This window comes from Agrilus planipennis, unplaced genomic scaffold, assembly GCF_000699045.2.
Source record: "Agrilus planipennis isolate EAB-ADULT unplaced genomic scaffold, Apla_2.0 scaffold159, whole genome shotgun sequence".
NCBI classification, from domain to species: Eukaryota; Metazoa; Arthropoda; class Insecta; order Coleoptera; family Buprestidae; genus Agrilus; species Agrilus planipennis.
Window position 1 is genome coordinate 725273 of NW_020438919.1, and position 16419 is coordinate 741691.

Consider the following 16419-nt stretch of genomic DNA (forward strand, 5'->3'; position numbering starts at 1 on the left):
TATTTACACTTGTGTAATGCAGTGTGCCTAGTCATTACCTTTATTTTGCTGTGTTAATTAATTAACAGTAATTGAATATATTGGTAATACCAATAATAATTAAACATTAAGCATACATTCATAACTTTGCAACACTGTCCTATTCAACAAGGCAACATTATTTGCCGCATTATCAGTTATATTGTTGAAAATTTGAGTAAAGTACAAACCTACCACTAAAAACTGTTTTACCAAATTGGTTTATTATAATTCAAAATATAAAAATATCTTACTTACGAATATTGCAATATTAAATAAAACACTCAACTTCACAATATTGTTTTCTTATCTTTAGTGAACCACACCTCAAATAGAAAAATTATTGTAGTTTGCATTTTCTGAAATTTTCAACAATGAGAGAAAGCTTCTGTCAATGTTTTAAGGTGGGGAATATTTTATTTTATTGAATTAGACAATATTGTAAATACAACTGAAGAACAAAACACTTTTCTTATTTTTTTATTAATTCGAAATACTATATGTAATTTCTTTAATTCTTCCTGTTAGTTATTTTAACAACATTAACGCTTATAATTATATAAAAAGTTCTTTTATCGACGTTTTATTGTTGTTGTTTCAAGTCTTTTATTTATTTGTGATATATTTCTCTTGGTTTTTCAGTATATAATTAAAAAAAAAAACAATTACAAAATCAGAAACTCACCCATTGACAATTTCTAGGCAACCATTACGTCAGGTTAGAAAAAAATAAAAACAAATTATGTAGGATTAAGTAGCTTTTAGCTTCCAGTGTTTACTTCTTACAAATATTGTTAAAAAGGAAGAAATACTACCAAAAAGGGATGAAATTTTTACCTAACACATACTGTAGAAATGTAACCTTACCTACCTTCTTCTGGACTATAAAAGAAATACAAATATGAAGAAAAAACTCCTTTGGATGAAATTTTTACCATACACATACTGTAAAAATGTAATATTACTTACCTTCTTTTGGACTAAAAAAGAAATACAAATATGAGGAAAAAAACTCCTTTAATTTCTAAACTGTTTGTTTTTGGCGTTTAATATATAAATTATTCGTAACCTATGAAATAACCAACAATCACACTTTCACACTGCTGACAATAACTAATTATATATGTAATAGCTACAATATTTACATTACCAAGTCATGAACAAGTTCGATACAACAATAAGAGGTCTTTAACTAAAAAAATGAAAGAAATCGTTACAATTCAAAGTCCTCTAGAACTAAATGACTTACTCTGTATCGTAAAAATATATTGTACAGACTGTAAATACTGTCGAAAAATTACTTAACAGAACTCACACGTTAATTTTAGCTTTTAATTTTTTTTCCTTCCATCTATCAATTTATTTTCTTTCGGTCAAACATGTAATATGATCCGGCTTCAGGTTAATTGAAAAACGTTCCCACATTTTTAAGTAAAGATTTTCAAGACCTTGGGCGTACTGTTTGCAATCGAAAAGGGGAGAAGTCGTTCGAGCATTCCATACCTTGTGACGAGTCGCCTTTAAGCTGTAAATAGAAAAATAACAAAATTAACTTTCCTTCCCTTTTTAAATAATACAAGCGTTTAGGGATTTGACGTAGACCCGTTTTAATTAAAATACTGTTGAATGATTTTCTATAGTTATCAACCGAAATATTCACTTAACATGAGTATTAGTAGTTATATAAGGTCACAAGCTGTAGTAAAAAAGAACATAATTTTACGTCACAAGAGATTTGTTCCACTTCGACCTATAATAAATCATATCCTTCATATGTACTTTAGTTTAGCAAGTTTCTACCATCAATCAATATACATTTTATGATACAAGTTTTGACTTTGATGTAGGCTTGCATCTTAAATCAATACAGGGAATCATAAATTTTCTTTTGAAGATCAAGCTGTTGTTGTCATGCATTACTATTTTTAGTGAAGTCATGGAAGTGTTAATATTAACCTTTTATAAAAACAGAAAGCTAATTTGATTAAAGATTTTAAATATTTCTTAGGAGAAATATTTTGGCATATTTAATTAGTAGAAACGAAAAAAAAAGTTCACTTACAATTCCCTATCGGTACCAAGTTTAATTGCGATCTCCTGGTATTCTTGCCGGGATCGAGCGATTAATTCGGGGCATCCCAGTGCTGTCAACTGAGAAGCGGCAACGCGGGAAGCCAAGTGTTCGCCGGGCAATGTTACCACCGGTGTCCCAGTCCATAAAACATCCATACTGGTTGTATGTCCGTTACACAAAGGTGTATCCAGACAAACATCAGCCAGTTGTCCTCTTCTTACATGCTCTTCTTTGGCGGCAACATTACTAAATATAATCCTACCAGGAGTCAGGCCCAATTGTTGTGCGGTAGCTTGTAAGTTTGGTTCTCCTACGGCTGGGAACCTTAGTAGCCAGATAACAGAGTTTGGAACTGCTTTCAAAATATTCACCCACATATGCAAAGTCATAGGATCGATTTTATACAACTGATTGAAATTGCAGTAAACAATTGCATCTTCTGGAAGACCGTATTGCTGACGAGTGGTAATTACAATATTCTGTGGGACTTCTTCACCAGTAGCTGCCTTGTTATTTGTCTGAGTGGTAGCAAGACCATTTTGGACTACAACTCCATTCAATGAGGTCTGCACTTGACCTGATGCAATCATTGTCTCAATTGGCATTGTTGTCGGTAATTCAGCGACTTTTAGACTAATTTCAACCGGTTTAGCTGCCTGTACTACTTCTTTTATTTCTTTAATGTCTGTACTTTCGACTAATGGCGATAGATCGGTAGCGTTTATAACAGCCACATTATCGGGTACGCCACTGTTTCCACTGCGGTCGCTTACTACGATTCTTTCCCTCAAGTGAGGAAACATCTGCCTATGGTCACCAACGAAATAAGTGTAAGGCATGTAAGCCAGCTTTTCACTGTACTGTTGAGCGAGTTCAATTGGAGATGTTACAGCGTCGGTGATCAAATAGTCCATGAAACTGGCACCACTTGTACCGGGATATCCCAACCACATAACCTGAACTGGAGCAGGTCTCAGTGCAAATATTTCATTCCTTGCCCCTTTGGTGTAACCATTCATGTTGACGAGTATGTGGATTCCATCTTGAAAGATTCTGTCGGCAGCTTTACCGTTACATGGTACTTGGGACAAATCAATGAAGTGTTCGGATTCTCTAGCAATCTTGCTGCGGAATGTTGTGCCATCGTCAGGGCTGAGTGCATAACAGAAGATTTCAACGCGATTCTTGTCATGTAGACCGGGCACAGATTGCATTAAATGAGACGTGGGGTGGTTTCCGAAGTCACTGCTAACGTAACCCACTTTGAGGCGTCCTTTTAACTCAATGGAAAATTTGTAAGGAGCCTTGTGCAATACTTGAATCTTTTCGATGCACAAGTTGGCGTGTCGTGCGGCGATTGCTTTACGATATTCGTGAGACAACGGATATAACATTGAGTGGTGAGGATGGACTGATGGAAGACGATTTTTCTCCAATTGATCGGCGACAATGTTAACAAGCTTTTTCATTCTAGCTTCGTAGTCGGACCAATCACAAACGATTTGAAGGCAATGAGCCAAGTTACAATATGCATCAGGAAAATCAGGTTTAAGTTTCAATGCCGTTCTATACGATTGAATCGCTTCAGGAATGTTACCAGAATCTTTGTGAATACTAGCAAGATTACTGTGAGCATCGGCAAACGCTGGATTTATCTGAATTGCTCTGGTATAACACTGAAGAGCGCCAGTTACGTCTTGCATTTCTTTCAAAGTATTTCCCATGTTCGAGTAGGCATCGGCGAATGTTGGCTGAATACGAATAGCTTCCTTGTAGTGCATCAGTGCTTCGTTCAGTTTGCCTTGCTGTTGAAGAACGGATGCAAGATTGCTATGAGCAGCTGCAAATTCTGGAAATACTTCTAGAGCCTTCAGATAAAGACGAGTCGCCTCTTCTATGAAACCTTGCTCTCTCTTGATGTTCGCCAAATTGTTCAATGAATCCGCATGGGAAGGACACAAACGAAGTGCGGTGTTGTAGCATTCTTCTGCATCTGCTACCTGTCCTTTCTCCTTGAGCGCGTTCGCGAGGTTGCAATAAGCGTCCGGGAAGTTAGGCTGCAACTCGATCGCACGCCTATACGTATCAATCGCCAAGTCAATAAGCCCCTGTTCGTAGTAAACACACGCGAGGTTTCCATGGACCACAGCATTGTTGGGCGACAAGTTGAGCGCTCTCAAATACGCTGCTACCGCCCTGAAGCAAGACAAACGGAAATTAGACAGGAACTTAATGTAAACTATGGAACTTAATCAACTAGTAGTGACCAGGTTCAGGTAAACATTGGATACAGACCAAGGAAGAGTAAATAGTGGAACCACAAATACACCTACAATTCAAGTAGCAAATTTAATAGTTTTTCAGCGGGTCCATTATTATCAGAAAACCCATTCTTTCAGATGGCAGAATATTACCAAAATCTTTGTGAACCTACTATTTTCATAAATCACAATATTTTTTGTTTTTCTTTATTGTAGGTTTAATGACTATTAAGACATGAGAGTAACAACAAAAATATAATTAGAAAACAAAACGGTAGTACCTAGTATACAATCTACTTGGGTGTTTTCACTTTAAAAACACAAAAAATAAAATAAAGACAGTTTTACTCAAGTAAAGGTCACTTTTATATCTAATAATAGATTCGTCAGGGAACTTTCATTACTAAGGTTTAACACAATAAATGACTAATGAGAGTACTTTGAACGGCTAATGAAGTCCGCAAGGGCGTATAGCGAAGCTACTATTAACGCCAATTTTGTAGATACTGATTTTGAGACAGCACTATTTCTACTTACTTCTACTGAGTAGTGATTCATATAAAAAAGGATAGTAGTAAGTAGGTCATGAAGTTTATAAAAAGCTCAAGAGGAGATTAATATGAATGTTTTATATAAATGTATTTTTTATGAGTGAGTGTCACAAGGAAATTAGCGAAAAATATTTGTTTTATTCAAGCAAGTTAAAAGCCTTAGTGATATATTGTTAAGGAACATGACATTTGAAATTTACATCAGTATTAACATAAATTAGATTAACGATGTAAACATTAAATGCACCGATATTACAAAAAATATTTATACAAATGTACAACGTGATTTGAAATTAAAAATAGAAAACTAAGTATTATTAGAATAAATGAAAACAGGCAGTATGGCGCCATCTAGTAGACATTTGCTACTACTGAAGGACTTTAAGTTTCTTTTAAACAACTACAAAAATATTTGGGCCCTCATTTCTTGTTTATGAAACAGTATTTTTTCTTGGGACACTGCGTACCTACTGTCATTATCTGATAAAATATAAAATGTAATATACGAATAAAAATGCCCAATTCAAAAACGTTGATGACTAACAAATATCTTAAAAAAAATATGATTTGAAGTTTAATTATTCAGTTATTTTACTAGTCAAATGTCCAAATATTTATGATGCTACGCGATTTCTTCGCTGATTGTCAACCGATTTTAATAATGTTTTTATTGAGTAGGGTATGTCTCAAGGGTGGTACCACTTAAATTTGAGAACAATATTCCACCTCTAAGGGTGGAAAATTAGGGAATGATTTCCGTTTTTAACTTATAGTTTTCTATAGACAAAGTGAGTCTGGAAGGTAGAATTTTACGCAGGGAAACTTATAACAGAATAGCAATAATTAAAAATTGCGGTTTCTAATAATTTGCAAAATTTATACATAGATAATTTGTAAACGGTAAGTATGTTCAAATTTTCATATCATTTTGATAGGTACTGTCATGACCCAAAACTGTGAAGTTCTCATAAAAATATACATTAATTTGTGTATTTATCATCCCTTAAAGCTTAAACAATCTCACTGTTACTTTTATATGGTGTCAACCTACTTACAATTCCACAATGTAAAATTACGGAAAGAATGATAAACAACTGATAGTGTTATTTCACCAATTAAACAAATACCTACATAACTACATAAATTAAAAATAAATGATCCAATTCAAAAGTAACAAACCTAGATACTACATCCCTGTTATTCTTATTTTTAAGTAGACAGGTACTGGTATTATTAGAAAAATANACAAATATCTTAAAAATAACGCACAATCAATCAAAACTGATTACATAATTTTTCTTCTAATTTTAACTATCCGCGAATTAGCTAAACCATTTGGTGCTAAATCAGAAAAAGGAAAAACAAATTTTTTGGTTTCACCTAAATCGTTTATGATAAAATCTCCCCTTTCGAGTAACACGGTTGTCATGGCAGGGATTTAATTTCAACTGGGCCAGGCATGGATGATAAATGGTCCTCAAGAAAGTGTGTTGTGTGCGAATTCGACCGATATTAAATTTAGCCAGTAAATGTTTTGTATTACTTTCGGTCCGATTAACACAGACCAGAGAGAATTGTTAATTTAAGGAATAAATCAAATCAGACAGGAGCGACAGTAAACACGGAGACGCTTAACGAATTGGAAAATAATTTGATCCAAGTACGGAGAAGACATAATACAAGGAAAATAACAGATAATTCAAACGAATTTTACAGAAATTGAACACGACTTTGTAACACCCTTAAATTAATTAACTGATCAAAACATATTTTCATCTAATTACAGCTCCTTTTAACTGCAAAAGTACGTCAAGAGAAGGAAAATTTTACTTTTGACCTGGCAACACTGATGATCTTTAGACTAACTCTGAGGGCACAAACGAGTTGGGACAGCTACAGGCTTAGAAAAAAAACCTGTATAATTAATCCTCAACAGCTTCGAGCTTCTTCAAAGGTCTTTCCATTTCCGAGGTTGGATGAGGATTGTGAATGTGGAGAGAAATCCAGATCCAACATCGGAGATGGAAGGATCTCTTGACTCATGCTAGCGAAACGTTAGGAATAAACTCGACGACCTTTAGACTCAAATCATGGCCAGCATCAGTTGATCTACTTGTCGCGAAAGCCTTTACCAATTCACCAATTTGTTAATCATCAACAACTATAAAAACCACCAAATTCTTCTTGCTTGTCGTTAAAAATGATAACGACCAGTACTATGAAATTTATATTCAACAACAAGGAATTAACACAAGTAAATGAATTGTTAGTTTTAGCGCCCAGGAGAGAACTTCCTATTTCTTCTTTAAGAATTTCTTAATAAAAAATAAAATGTATTTCCGGAGGTTCCGAGGCTAGCCTACGTTTCGACTGTTAACTATGATACATACGCAATTAATAAAATAACATCAAACTTGTGTGAAAATTGTCTAATGGAATGAAAATATTGATGTGATATGAGCGTGAGCACTGAGCATTCACCACGTACATACATAAATGACTACAACTTTATGCATGAGATCACATTATCGATTATTCTATCAGAATTTTATTTATGGACATATACCACCTATACGTATTATAATAAGCTCGGAAAGCTTTGTAAACACTCTTTAACAAGACAATAAAATGATGTAAAACTTAATCATGCGATTTGGTTAGAATACACGGAACACTGTAGCAGTGAAAACTGCTAGGATGAAAATGCAAGGTACAATATAGATGTATGAGACATGTATTTATGCCACACATATTTTATGTGTGATCGATATTTGACCAATTAATTTTATCTAACAAGTGAAAAAGGTACTGCATCGACCAAAAATCGAATTAGGGTCGCCCTTGTAGGAGGCGAGCGTACTACCAAAAAATAGTCAAAATGCTTCTTGTAAAGTTTATCATCTACATTGAAATGTTTTCTATTAATATTAACTAGAAACTAAAAAAAAATTAAATATTTGTGGTGTTCAATGAAAGATTATATAACCTATCATACAATTTTCCAAATTGTTTACCAACATCACAGATTTTAGTAATCTGCGCAATGTCTTCTTAAAAATAACTTGGCACTTTAAAGTCTTTGTGTTTAAATAAAGAAATGGAAAAACCAAAAATAACATCTGTAATGTACAAAATTCCTTTTCGTATTCATTAATTCATTCAGAAATTATATTATACAGTTGGAAAGCCAAACAACGACAAAATAATCACAAAAGATATTTATATAATAGGCAATTTTCAAAAGGAGTTGGGAAGTTCGCCAGTTTATCTATTATAACAACCAGATATTTTTAAATGATATATAAAATCAATAGTGCCATTTGTAGTGCTTTCAATGTAATAGAAGAAAATTATAGACCGATAGAATCTGAATGGTAAAATCGATAAACGATCCATCATGTGACTTTTTAGGACAAATACATTAATAAAGGTAAACGAGGGTATCCAACTAGCAACAGGTACTTATATTATTTACATAATTGCATCAAACTTACAGCTTATTAGAATGCACAGTTTGAATTTTACGTTAACTTAAAGCAATGGATATTAGGTATAATTAACTATTTCGAAAGAATTTATTATTTGTCTACATATGCAGTGTAGCATTTTTGTTAATATAATAATTGCACTTTGGCATTTCGACGATTTGGAAATCGTTCAAAAACACATTCCAATACTTTGGCAACGACAAGTACACTTCCTTATTCGCCACACGATAAGAACGTCCAAGTAGACAGGTAGTTAATTTAGTAACTATTTTAATCATTAAATTTTGGCTCCTTTTGATTAGAAACAAAATTTAATGTGAATTTACTGGATCTGTACTATTAATTGTAAACAGCGGCGGTTACAGTTTTTGTTAATTAAAGCATTAATAAAAACAAAACAGGAACCCAAGAACCCCATTCGAGTACTGAAGATTCTATTAGGAAACCCTTAAAAAGCATTTGTAGTCAAAAATTCAGTAATCACTGCTATTCCATAAGAATAATAAACTCTATTTTGAAACCTTTCCATCTACCCCTTTAAAAGGTAATTAATTTTCCTGTTCTGTTAAAAGGACTTTCCCATTCATTTTATGTGGAATATGAGGGAGTGATCAATAAAACAGTAGGAAACAGGAACAGGAAAATGCAGCTGCAAAGTTTTGCAATACATACTACAAAATCCCATGAACATCTCAAATTCCAAGAACGCTAATGAAATATCTGAAAAGGAAGAGTAGACTACGAGGCACATGCGTTATTTTATACTTTTAGGAAATTATTGGTTTAGAATTGCGATTATCGGTTGTTTACTTGCCATTCCTGAACGCCACACACACAAACATGTTATTTTAGCCCAGCCCATAAAATTGGTGTTACTAAATAGTAAAATTACTCACTTGCAGTCATATTTATATAACTAATTTATAATATCCATTACTTGTGTACTGAGTAACGTAAATTATATAAATTATCCTTATTTTTGTAATAAGTAACGTAAAAAATTGACAATAACCATTACACACAATAATATATATGTGTAAGCGACAGAAATTAATTTGTGATGTGAAAAACCGAGTTGATTTCTGAAAGCTTCAGGGCACGAATGGTGCTTTCAAAAGTAACGAAAATAATAAAATTCTTTACGAGTTTCCTGCATTGTCGTCCTCATACATTTCATCCTTCCTCAGAAATATTCCTAGACTATAAGTAAATTCTTTAGGTCATATCTACTAGATGAATAGTTTTAGTAATGGCTTGTAATGTAGTTTGATGACATCACGTCCATTACATCTAGGGAACTGTATTTTCTATTTATAATGGAATAATATAAAGACGTAATTTAAATTCAAACAAAATCTAAAAAAGAAATGGCATGTAAACGGAATATTTTAGAATTTCAGCAACTGCAGCAGTAAGAAATGCTGGTCTAATTATAAAGATGTTAAATAAATAAGTTTTTAGACTTGTTTAGTATGAATATCGGTCAAACAGTCGGAGTGGAATTTGTGTGCTTGCTAAAACCGCAGCATTTTTCTATATGTATAGTTACATAACAATACCTTAAAACTACGATAATTATGCTCTTTTAAGTACCTACATAGGGACAAGAGTGAGGCCAACTTATCCATTTACCACAATGAATTATTTTGGAGCTTGAAGTTAGGAAAATAGGGCTTCAAACAAAAATACTTGTTGGTTGTTCCCATTCGTTTGTTATCCCGTAATATAGAAAAACAATAAAGGTAAATCAAACTTTTATATGAAATCCTTCGCACAGTAAGGGTTGGAATAAATCGATACAATGCACAGGAGTCCATTAAAACGGTGTAGATATTGGACTGCCCTTAAGACATCAAGAAGGAAGGTTTAACAACATCGACCGATAAGACTTACTTGTTACTTCTTCGAAACTTCTCTAGCAAAATACATTACCCAATTGTACATTAAATAGATCTACCATATGTATCGTATGTTCCGTTAGATATGTGTTATGTTTAGTTGGGCATGGAAGGGTAGGTTAGGTTGTGGTGGTTAAAAGTTTCTTCCTCTTTGCTATTCTACTGGTATCTCATAGTATTAAATAGACCAACCTTATCTGACTACATATGCTACATTAGGTTTGTATTATGTTTAGTTAAGTAGGGTAGGGTAGGGTAGGATAGGTTAGGTTGCGGTGAATACAAGTTCCCTCCTCTTCCCTATTCTATCTCATACGTGAGGAGAATGAGATGTCGCTGGATTTTTACGATTAGTTGAGGTTTTCGATCAGTGATTACCAAATTTGCAAAGGTTACGTACTCACTTCGTTCGTGTTGTACTTTCCTACCGTAACTTTATGATCGCGCAAGCATATCCGCCATAAAGAAAGTTGGCAACAGTGAATGCTTGTTATATTGCAGCATCAACTCCAACTTATTGTGTTCAAATTGGAAGATAAACTAATAACGTTCGATCTTTAACAGGTAAAGATATGTATCTTTGGGTTATATGTATTGTCAAGAAAAGAATCCCGGTAAAAGGGCTTTTCGAATGGCCAAATTTTTGTTCATATTTCCAGTAATCCGATAAATAAAGTTATCCTCTTATACTGTAGGCAACGTGCCAAATTTTCGTTTTCTTTTCTTCCCCGTTGTCGTTTCAGAAACATGCTGGCAACAATTTCGACCAATTCCTTCACGAAAATAAGGTGAATTCTTGTCATTCTCTTCTAAACGAGAGAAAAAATTCAGTGCGTACGTTATTAAAATGCTACAGGATCCCAAAAATACTGCAATTCCTTTCTGATGAAACGTGACAAGAAATTCACATGGTAACAGCCGTTCTGCTTCTATTTCATCAGAAATCGAAAAGAATATTTCACATTAGCCGAGTTTGATATTCGTGTTACTCTCCAAATGTGCACTAATTTTAGATTTTAATTAGAATTTATAATTAATATTTTGTTTAAAAACAGATAATTTTTATTTTTATCCTATTTCAAATACGTTACAAAATGAATTATTAAATGATGTAACCAAGACGTACATATCTACCCTTCTAAATTAAAAAAAGAGACTTTTCAAAACTTAATTACCTTCTAAAATTAAGCTTAGTTTCTACCCACCATACTTGCTTTTTGCCTGTTTTTTTCAAGGCTTTTGTAATTAATTTAATAAAAGCAAGCTAAATTTTAATTCATTACATAACTTTCACAAAATATTTTTGGGATGTTTTGTAATCACTAAAACGAAACATTAAAACAACCCTAATTTGAACAAACTTATGTTGTGTATATTACGTTTGGTATTTTCGGATAGAAAGCCAGAAGAAAGATGTTAAATTTCAAGATGACCTCTGATCGTTCGTTTTGTAAAACAATAACTTGCTAAACAAAAGAATTAATATTTGAATGCCTGCTCGCTGCAAATGTTAAAGCTACGTTAAGGCTCTGCGTAATCTGAATCCAGCGACTCATTCTCAATTTTTCTGGGTCTTCTCAAGCGACCAAAAAAGAAGCTTTATATCGACACCTTCTTTTCTCCATGTACACACAAATACCCACAGACTATATTTTATTAATTAGACGTACTGTATGTAATTTGTCACATCTTTCGCAAATTGTAATTACTATTAAATATGTTGCAGTAGATGAGCTAGAACACCTGGCCTTAAACCTTTATGAATAATATGTACAACCTGTGAAGTTGACAATAGAGTTTTAATATCTTATTTAACTACCACATAAACCGGTAACGGTAATTTTAACAAACATAATCGTAAAACCAAGATATTTAACATAACAGTTTACAAGGAAATGGCAAATAAACGAGACCGCACTGTTAACTACGGGTGAATGCAGACAAAGGATAATAGAAAATTGAGAACAGGGAAAAATAAATACGTACACCTAATAGTAGTAAAATTAACGAAGTGGAAAAACTATTCAGTATACAGTAAAATACAATAGACTTTATATTGTATTTGCAGTAATATCAACTGTAAATACAAATATACAAAGTGGAAAAACTATTCAGTATACAGTAAAATACAATAGACTTTATATTGTATTTGCAGTAATACCAACTGTAAATACAAATATACAAAATATAAGTGAGTGATGTGAAACAGTAACTAATTTAACACTTAAAATCCAAAATTCCACAAAACGTTAAATGAAGATGAAGATGAATTTTGGGTTTTAAGTGTTTATTTTGTAATTACAACAGAATTTAGAACTGATTATGTGCGACAAGAAATGAAGTTTGACTCACGCGCCAAGAGTCATTACTTTTTTAAAAATAGTGAACTGCAATTATTTGAAAAGTCAAATTCCCTTAATCCACTGCATTAATATAAATAGTACAATTTTTTATTCATACAAAATATTGAAGCCAAAAGAACTTTTGTTTCGTTTGGGACTATACGGAATTTTTCTTTTTTTTTTTTTAGATGAAGCCAAAAGCTTATTTTGAGGATAATCATGTAGGATTTATTTCATGTCAATATTTCGAAAAGATCCGAAGAAATTGGATAAAAACTGTCATAAATATGTAACATTCTTATTGTGTTGGTGGCTTTTCTTGTACAACGGAGAACGAAAATAAGGCGCGACAAGTAGGTACTAATCATGTTTCAACCATTACAGTAGAACAAAACTTCATAACAGCAGTTGTTTCCGTTTCCTGCAGTCTTGACATTTTTCATTTTCGCAATAGACCATTATCGAAAATTAGTTTTGATATACACTAAAAGGCTCATACCTTTATTAAAAATAATGTAAATGCTTGACCTACATGGATTAAGCCCAGATACGATCCACTAATCCCTGAAGTCTATCTTTGTACTTCGGAAACGAAGATAATTAATTGCTCCTGTTTTAATACCACAAGACTTCGACGAATTCGTGACGTAACTAAATCATCATTCTTTCTTTCTGCCATCCGGTTTATTCCGTTGGCTTCGTGATATTCCCGAATGATCGTTCATTTTTTTTTTTTTCGTGGCAGTTTTGTTCTTCATTAATCTTAGTCAAGGATTTTTTTTATCAAAATTTATTTATCAAAAGTAAATCCGAATTTATGATTTCTCAATTTTTTTTCTTTAGTTTTATTTGAACTATTTTCCTCGAAAATTACAAAACTATAAACTATAACGTACAAATTAGATGTCAGTCAGACCGGTTGGAAACACACCTCCACCCTTTTTTATCCTGAGCTCATTTTCGCATTTCTCTAAAACCAGAAAAAAAAAAACTTTTGGGTGTTTCATTCCCACCAGCCAGTAATGCTGGTGGGCGGGCAGTCCCTCCGGACTATGCCGGAAGGTAGGACGGAAGGCCCTCTTAAGCCTGCTTTCAGGAATCGTGGGAATGGGTGGGTGGTGTTTCGGGTGAGAAAGATGAGACGGACGAAATGAAGACAGAAGAGAATGAANATTTTCCTTAATCGCACTTCAAACAATGATTTTAAAAACAGTTCTTTATGGATAAGAATCAAAAACACGCCAGTAGATAAGTTTTACTTTGTTTTATTTTGATTTAATGGTACTAACGTAAGAAGAATGAACAGTTACTGATCGTTAAATTTATGACAAGATTACAAACGTTATGACATAATGGAAAACTAAATAATTGAGGAGAAGGAATAGTGACATTGGATAGAAATAGAGAAATGAAGTAGGAACCAGAATTTTTGATAAATTGACGCTGATGGAAACACAAAATTCGTTAAAATCATACTATTCTATCTACAATTTAGTAATCAAACTACAGACAATGCATTGCCATCTACCGGGCATTTGCAGCTACTAATGTATTTAATGCGTTAGACAAGGCCTTTCACTATCAGAATCGGTAATATAGTTTACGTGAAAGACACGCAAACCATATTAATAAAAACGTTTATGTGGTTCCTTATTCTTTATTAGAAAGAATAGAAAATTTTCTGTCTATGCCAGAATTTTTTTATTATAGATATTATTATTTTCCTGGGTTATTGACAAAAAATGTAATGTAATTTTATACATAAAAACAATTTATATTGAATGTTTATTAAACATGCAGAACAATTCAAGGGGCAATTCCTGATGTATTTTTATAAAGAAAACTTCCTATAAATATTTGTCAAAAAGTGGCTCTTAATGGGTCTTAAATTTGGCCTAGTTACTGCATGAACATTTTAAACTGAATTAGAATCGGAGCTAGGAATTTAAAAATTTTAATCAGAATTGTGAAAGGCTCAACGGTAAAAATAATCCAATTTTTTATGGATTCTTTTCCATTTTGATTTTAGATTACGATACCTAGTAGATTTTTACGTAAAAAAGATGCTCTTGGTTCATGTTGACAGGACCAATCATTTTCGAAAAAAGTACAAATTTCTACATCGATTTACTTTAGGGAAATTCTAAAAGACACTAGAAGAAGTGGCTGAAAAATTTACAAAAAGTTAATAAGCAAGTGGTAGATCTCGTCAAAATTTGAATTCTTTGAATATCCCACAGGAACTTGTTTAGAAAACAAATGTAGCTTAAAAATCACTTCTTAAATGTTGAACTATAAAAAGTATTTCTGTTCTTTTTATTTTTGATTCTTTAATACAAATGTCGAAATTTATAAACCTAACAGGTAAAACAACGTTAGTTGATGATTATAAACCATTGAAATGTCGATTTTATTAAAATTTACGTACACTATTTTAGTGAAGGACTTACGTAATAACTACGTGCTATTTTCAACTCAGACTTACGAAGTGTACTGTGCTAATTACAGTATACAATTTGATCAAAGTACCCATAATCCACAATTAGTTATTATGACTAATAAGCTCAAAACATTCAGCCCTATGATTAGAATAAACCTTGGATAAAAACCAACGTCAAGTTTAAACGTTAGTGCCAATTTTATTAAAGAAAAAGGCACCTGCCCTTCAACATGGTTGGCACATATGTATGGTCGTATTACTGTATGTTACTGATGCAGAAACTAATTTTTCAGAGATTTCGTCTAAAATTTAATGAATTTCATGTTGTAGGAAAAACTTCAACCTCGATACAGCAAAGTTAATTAGTCGCATGACGTAAAATAACCAATCTAAAATTTATCACAAATTAGAAAGCTGGAACTATACCATTATGTAAGAAGTTGTTGGGATTTTTATTAGTTGATTGCAATCTTAATGTTACTTACATATTTGCAAATTAATAATACGTAATGTTCTTTTAAAAATTCAACATTTTACACAATCCTAAATATCAAATATGCATATTTACAAAAAATGGAATGGTTAATGTCCCTGCTTTGAATTGCCATACTTCGTTTGTTTGTTTTGAAAATTAATTATTTTTAATGTTAGGTAAAAAAACAATTTCCTAAAATAAATCTAGATTAAAAAGCGATTTGTTCATTCATTTGCGGATTAAAAAATATTCCTAACGTATACAGGAGTTTTCTAAACATTTCCTTCTACCTCAGTGTTAATTTTTTAATCCTTCATGGTGCAACTTTTAGCAAACTACCTGATAAGGAAAAAAGTAGTGTTGTCAATTTTAAAGAAATTGACAAACTTTTTAAATATTTCCGTAAAAACAAATGTTAATTTTTTAAAAGACTTCTGTCGACAAGCCGAAATTTTTCAAATAAATAAAGCAATAAATCAGAAGTGCATACAGAAGCAGCACTGCGAAAAAACAAGTTGTAGAAGACGTTAACCTTTTGATTTGTCCCCTGATCCAGTGGAGGCAGCCGCGTTCGTTGGCGCCTCCGGACCCGTCGAGGGCGGTCTTCGGCGCTGGTATCCTGATGATCGTGTACACAACGATACTCTGCAGCTCCATGACGACAATGTCGCGTGCATTCTTCGTGCACCCTGTCTAGGATGCTCTCTCTTTTATTACCGTTACTCGCATAGCACACACTCGCAGACGCGGCTGTCGGCGCCGTGAGTTTCGGCGGCGACTGCCGACCGACAACCATCGACGTCGGCACGCGTCTGTCAGGGAAGCGGCATCGTGACGCCGTCGAACGATAAGTCACGACCACCTAGTACAAA

At 33.1% G+C, this 16419-nt stretch overlaps 1 protein-coding gene across 1 annotated transcript; it reads right to left on the minus strand.

Annotated features, from left to right (window-relative positions):
* Positions 1-1034: 1034 nt before the first annotated feature.
* LOC108737385 (UDP-N-acetylglucosamine--peptide N-acetylglucosaminyltransferase 110 kDa subunit) lies at positions 1035-16419 on the minus strand. The gene is made up of 3 exons (XM_018470206.2): positions 16080-16419; positions 2081-4288; positions 1035-1543 (listed from the first exon to the last, which is right to left on the minus strand). The coding sequence occupies exons 1-3, from the start codon at positions 16202-16204 to the stop codon at positions 1378-1380; spliced, it is 2499 nt and encodes an 832-aa protein (XP_018325708.1). The 5' UTR covers positions 16205-16419; the 3' UTR covers positions 1035-1377.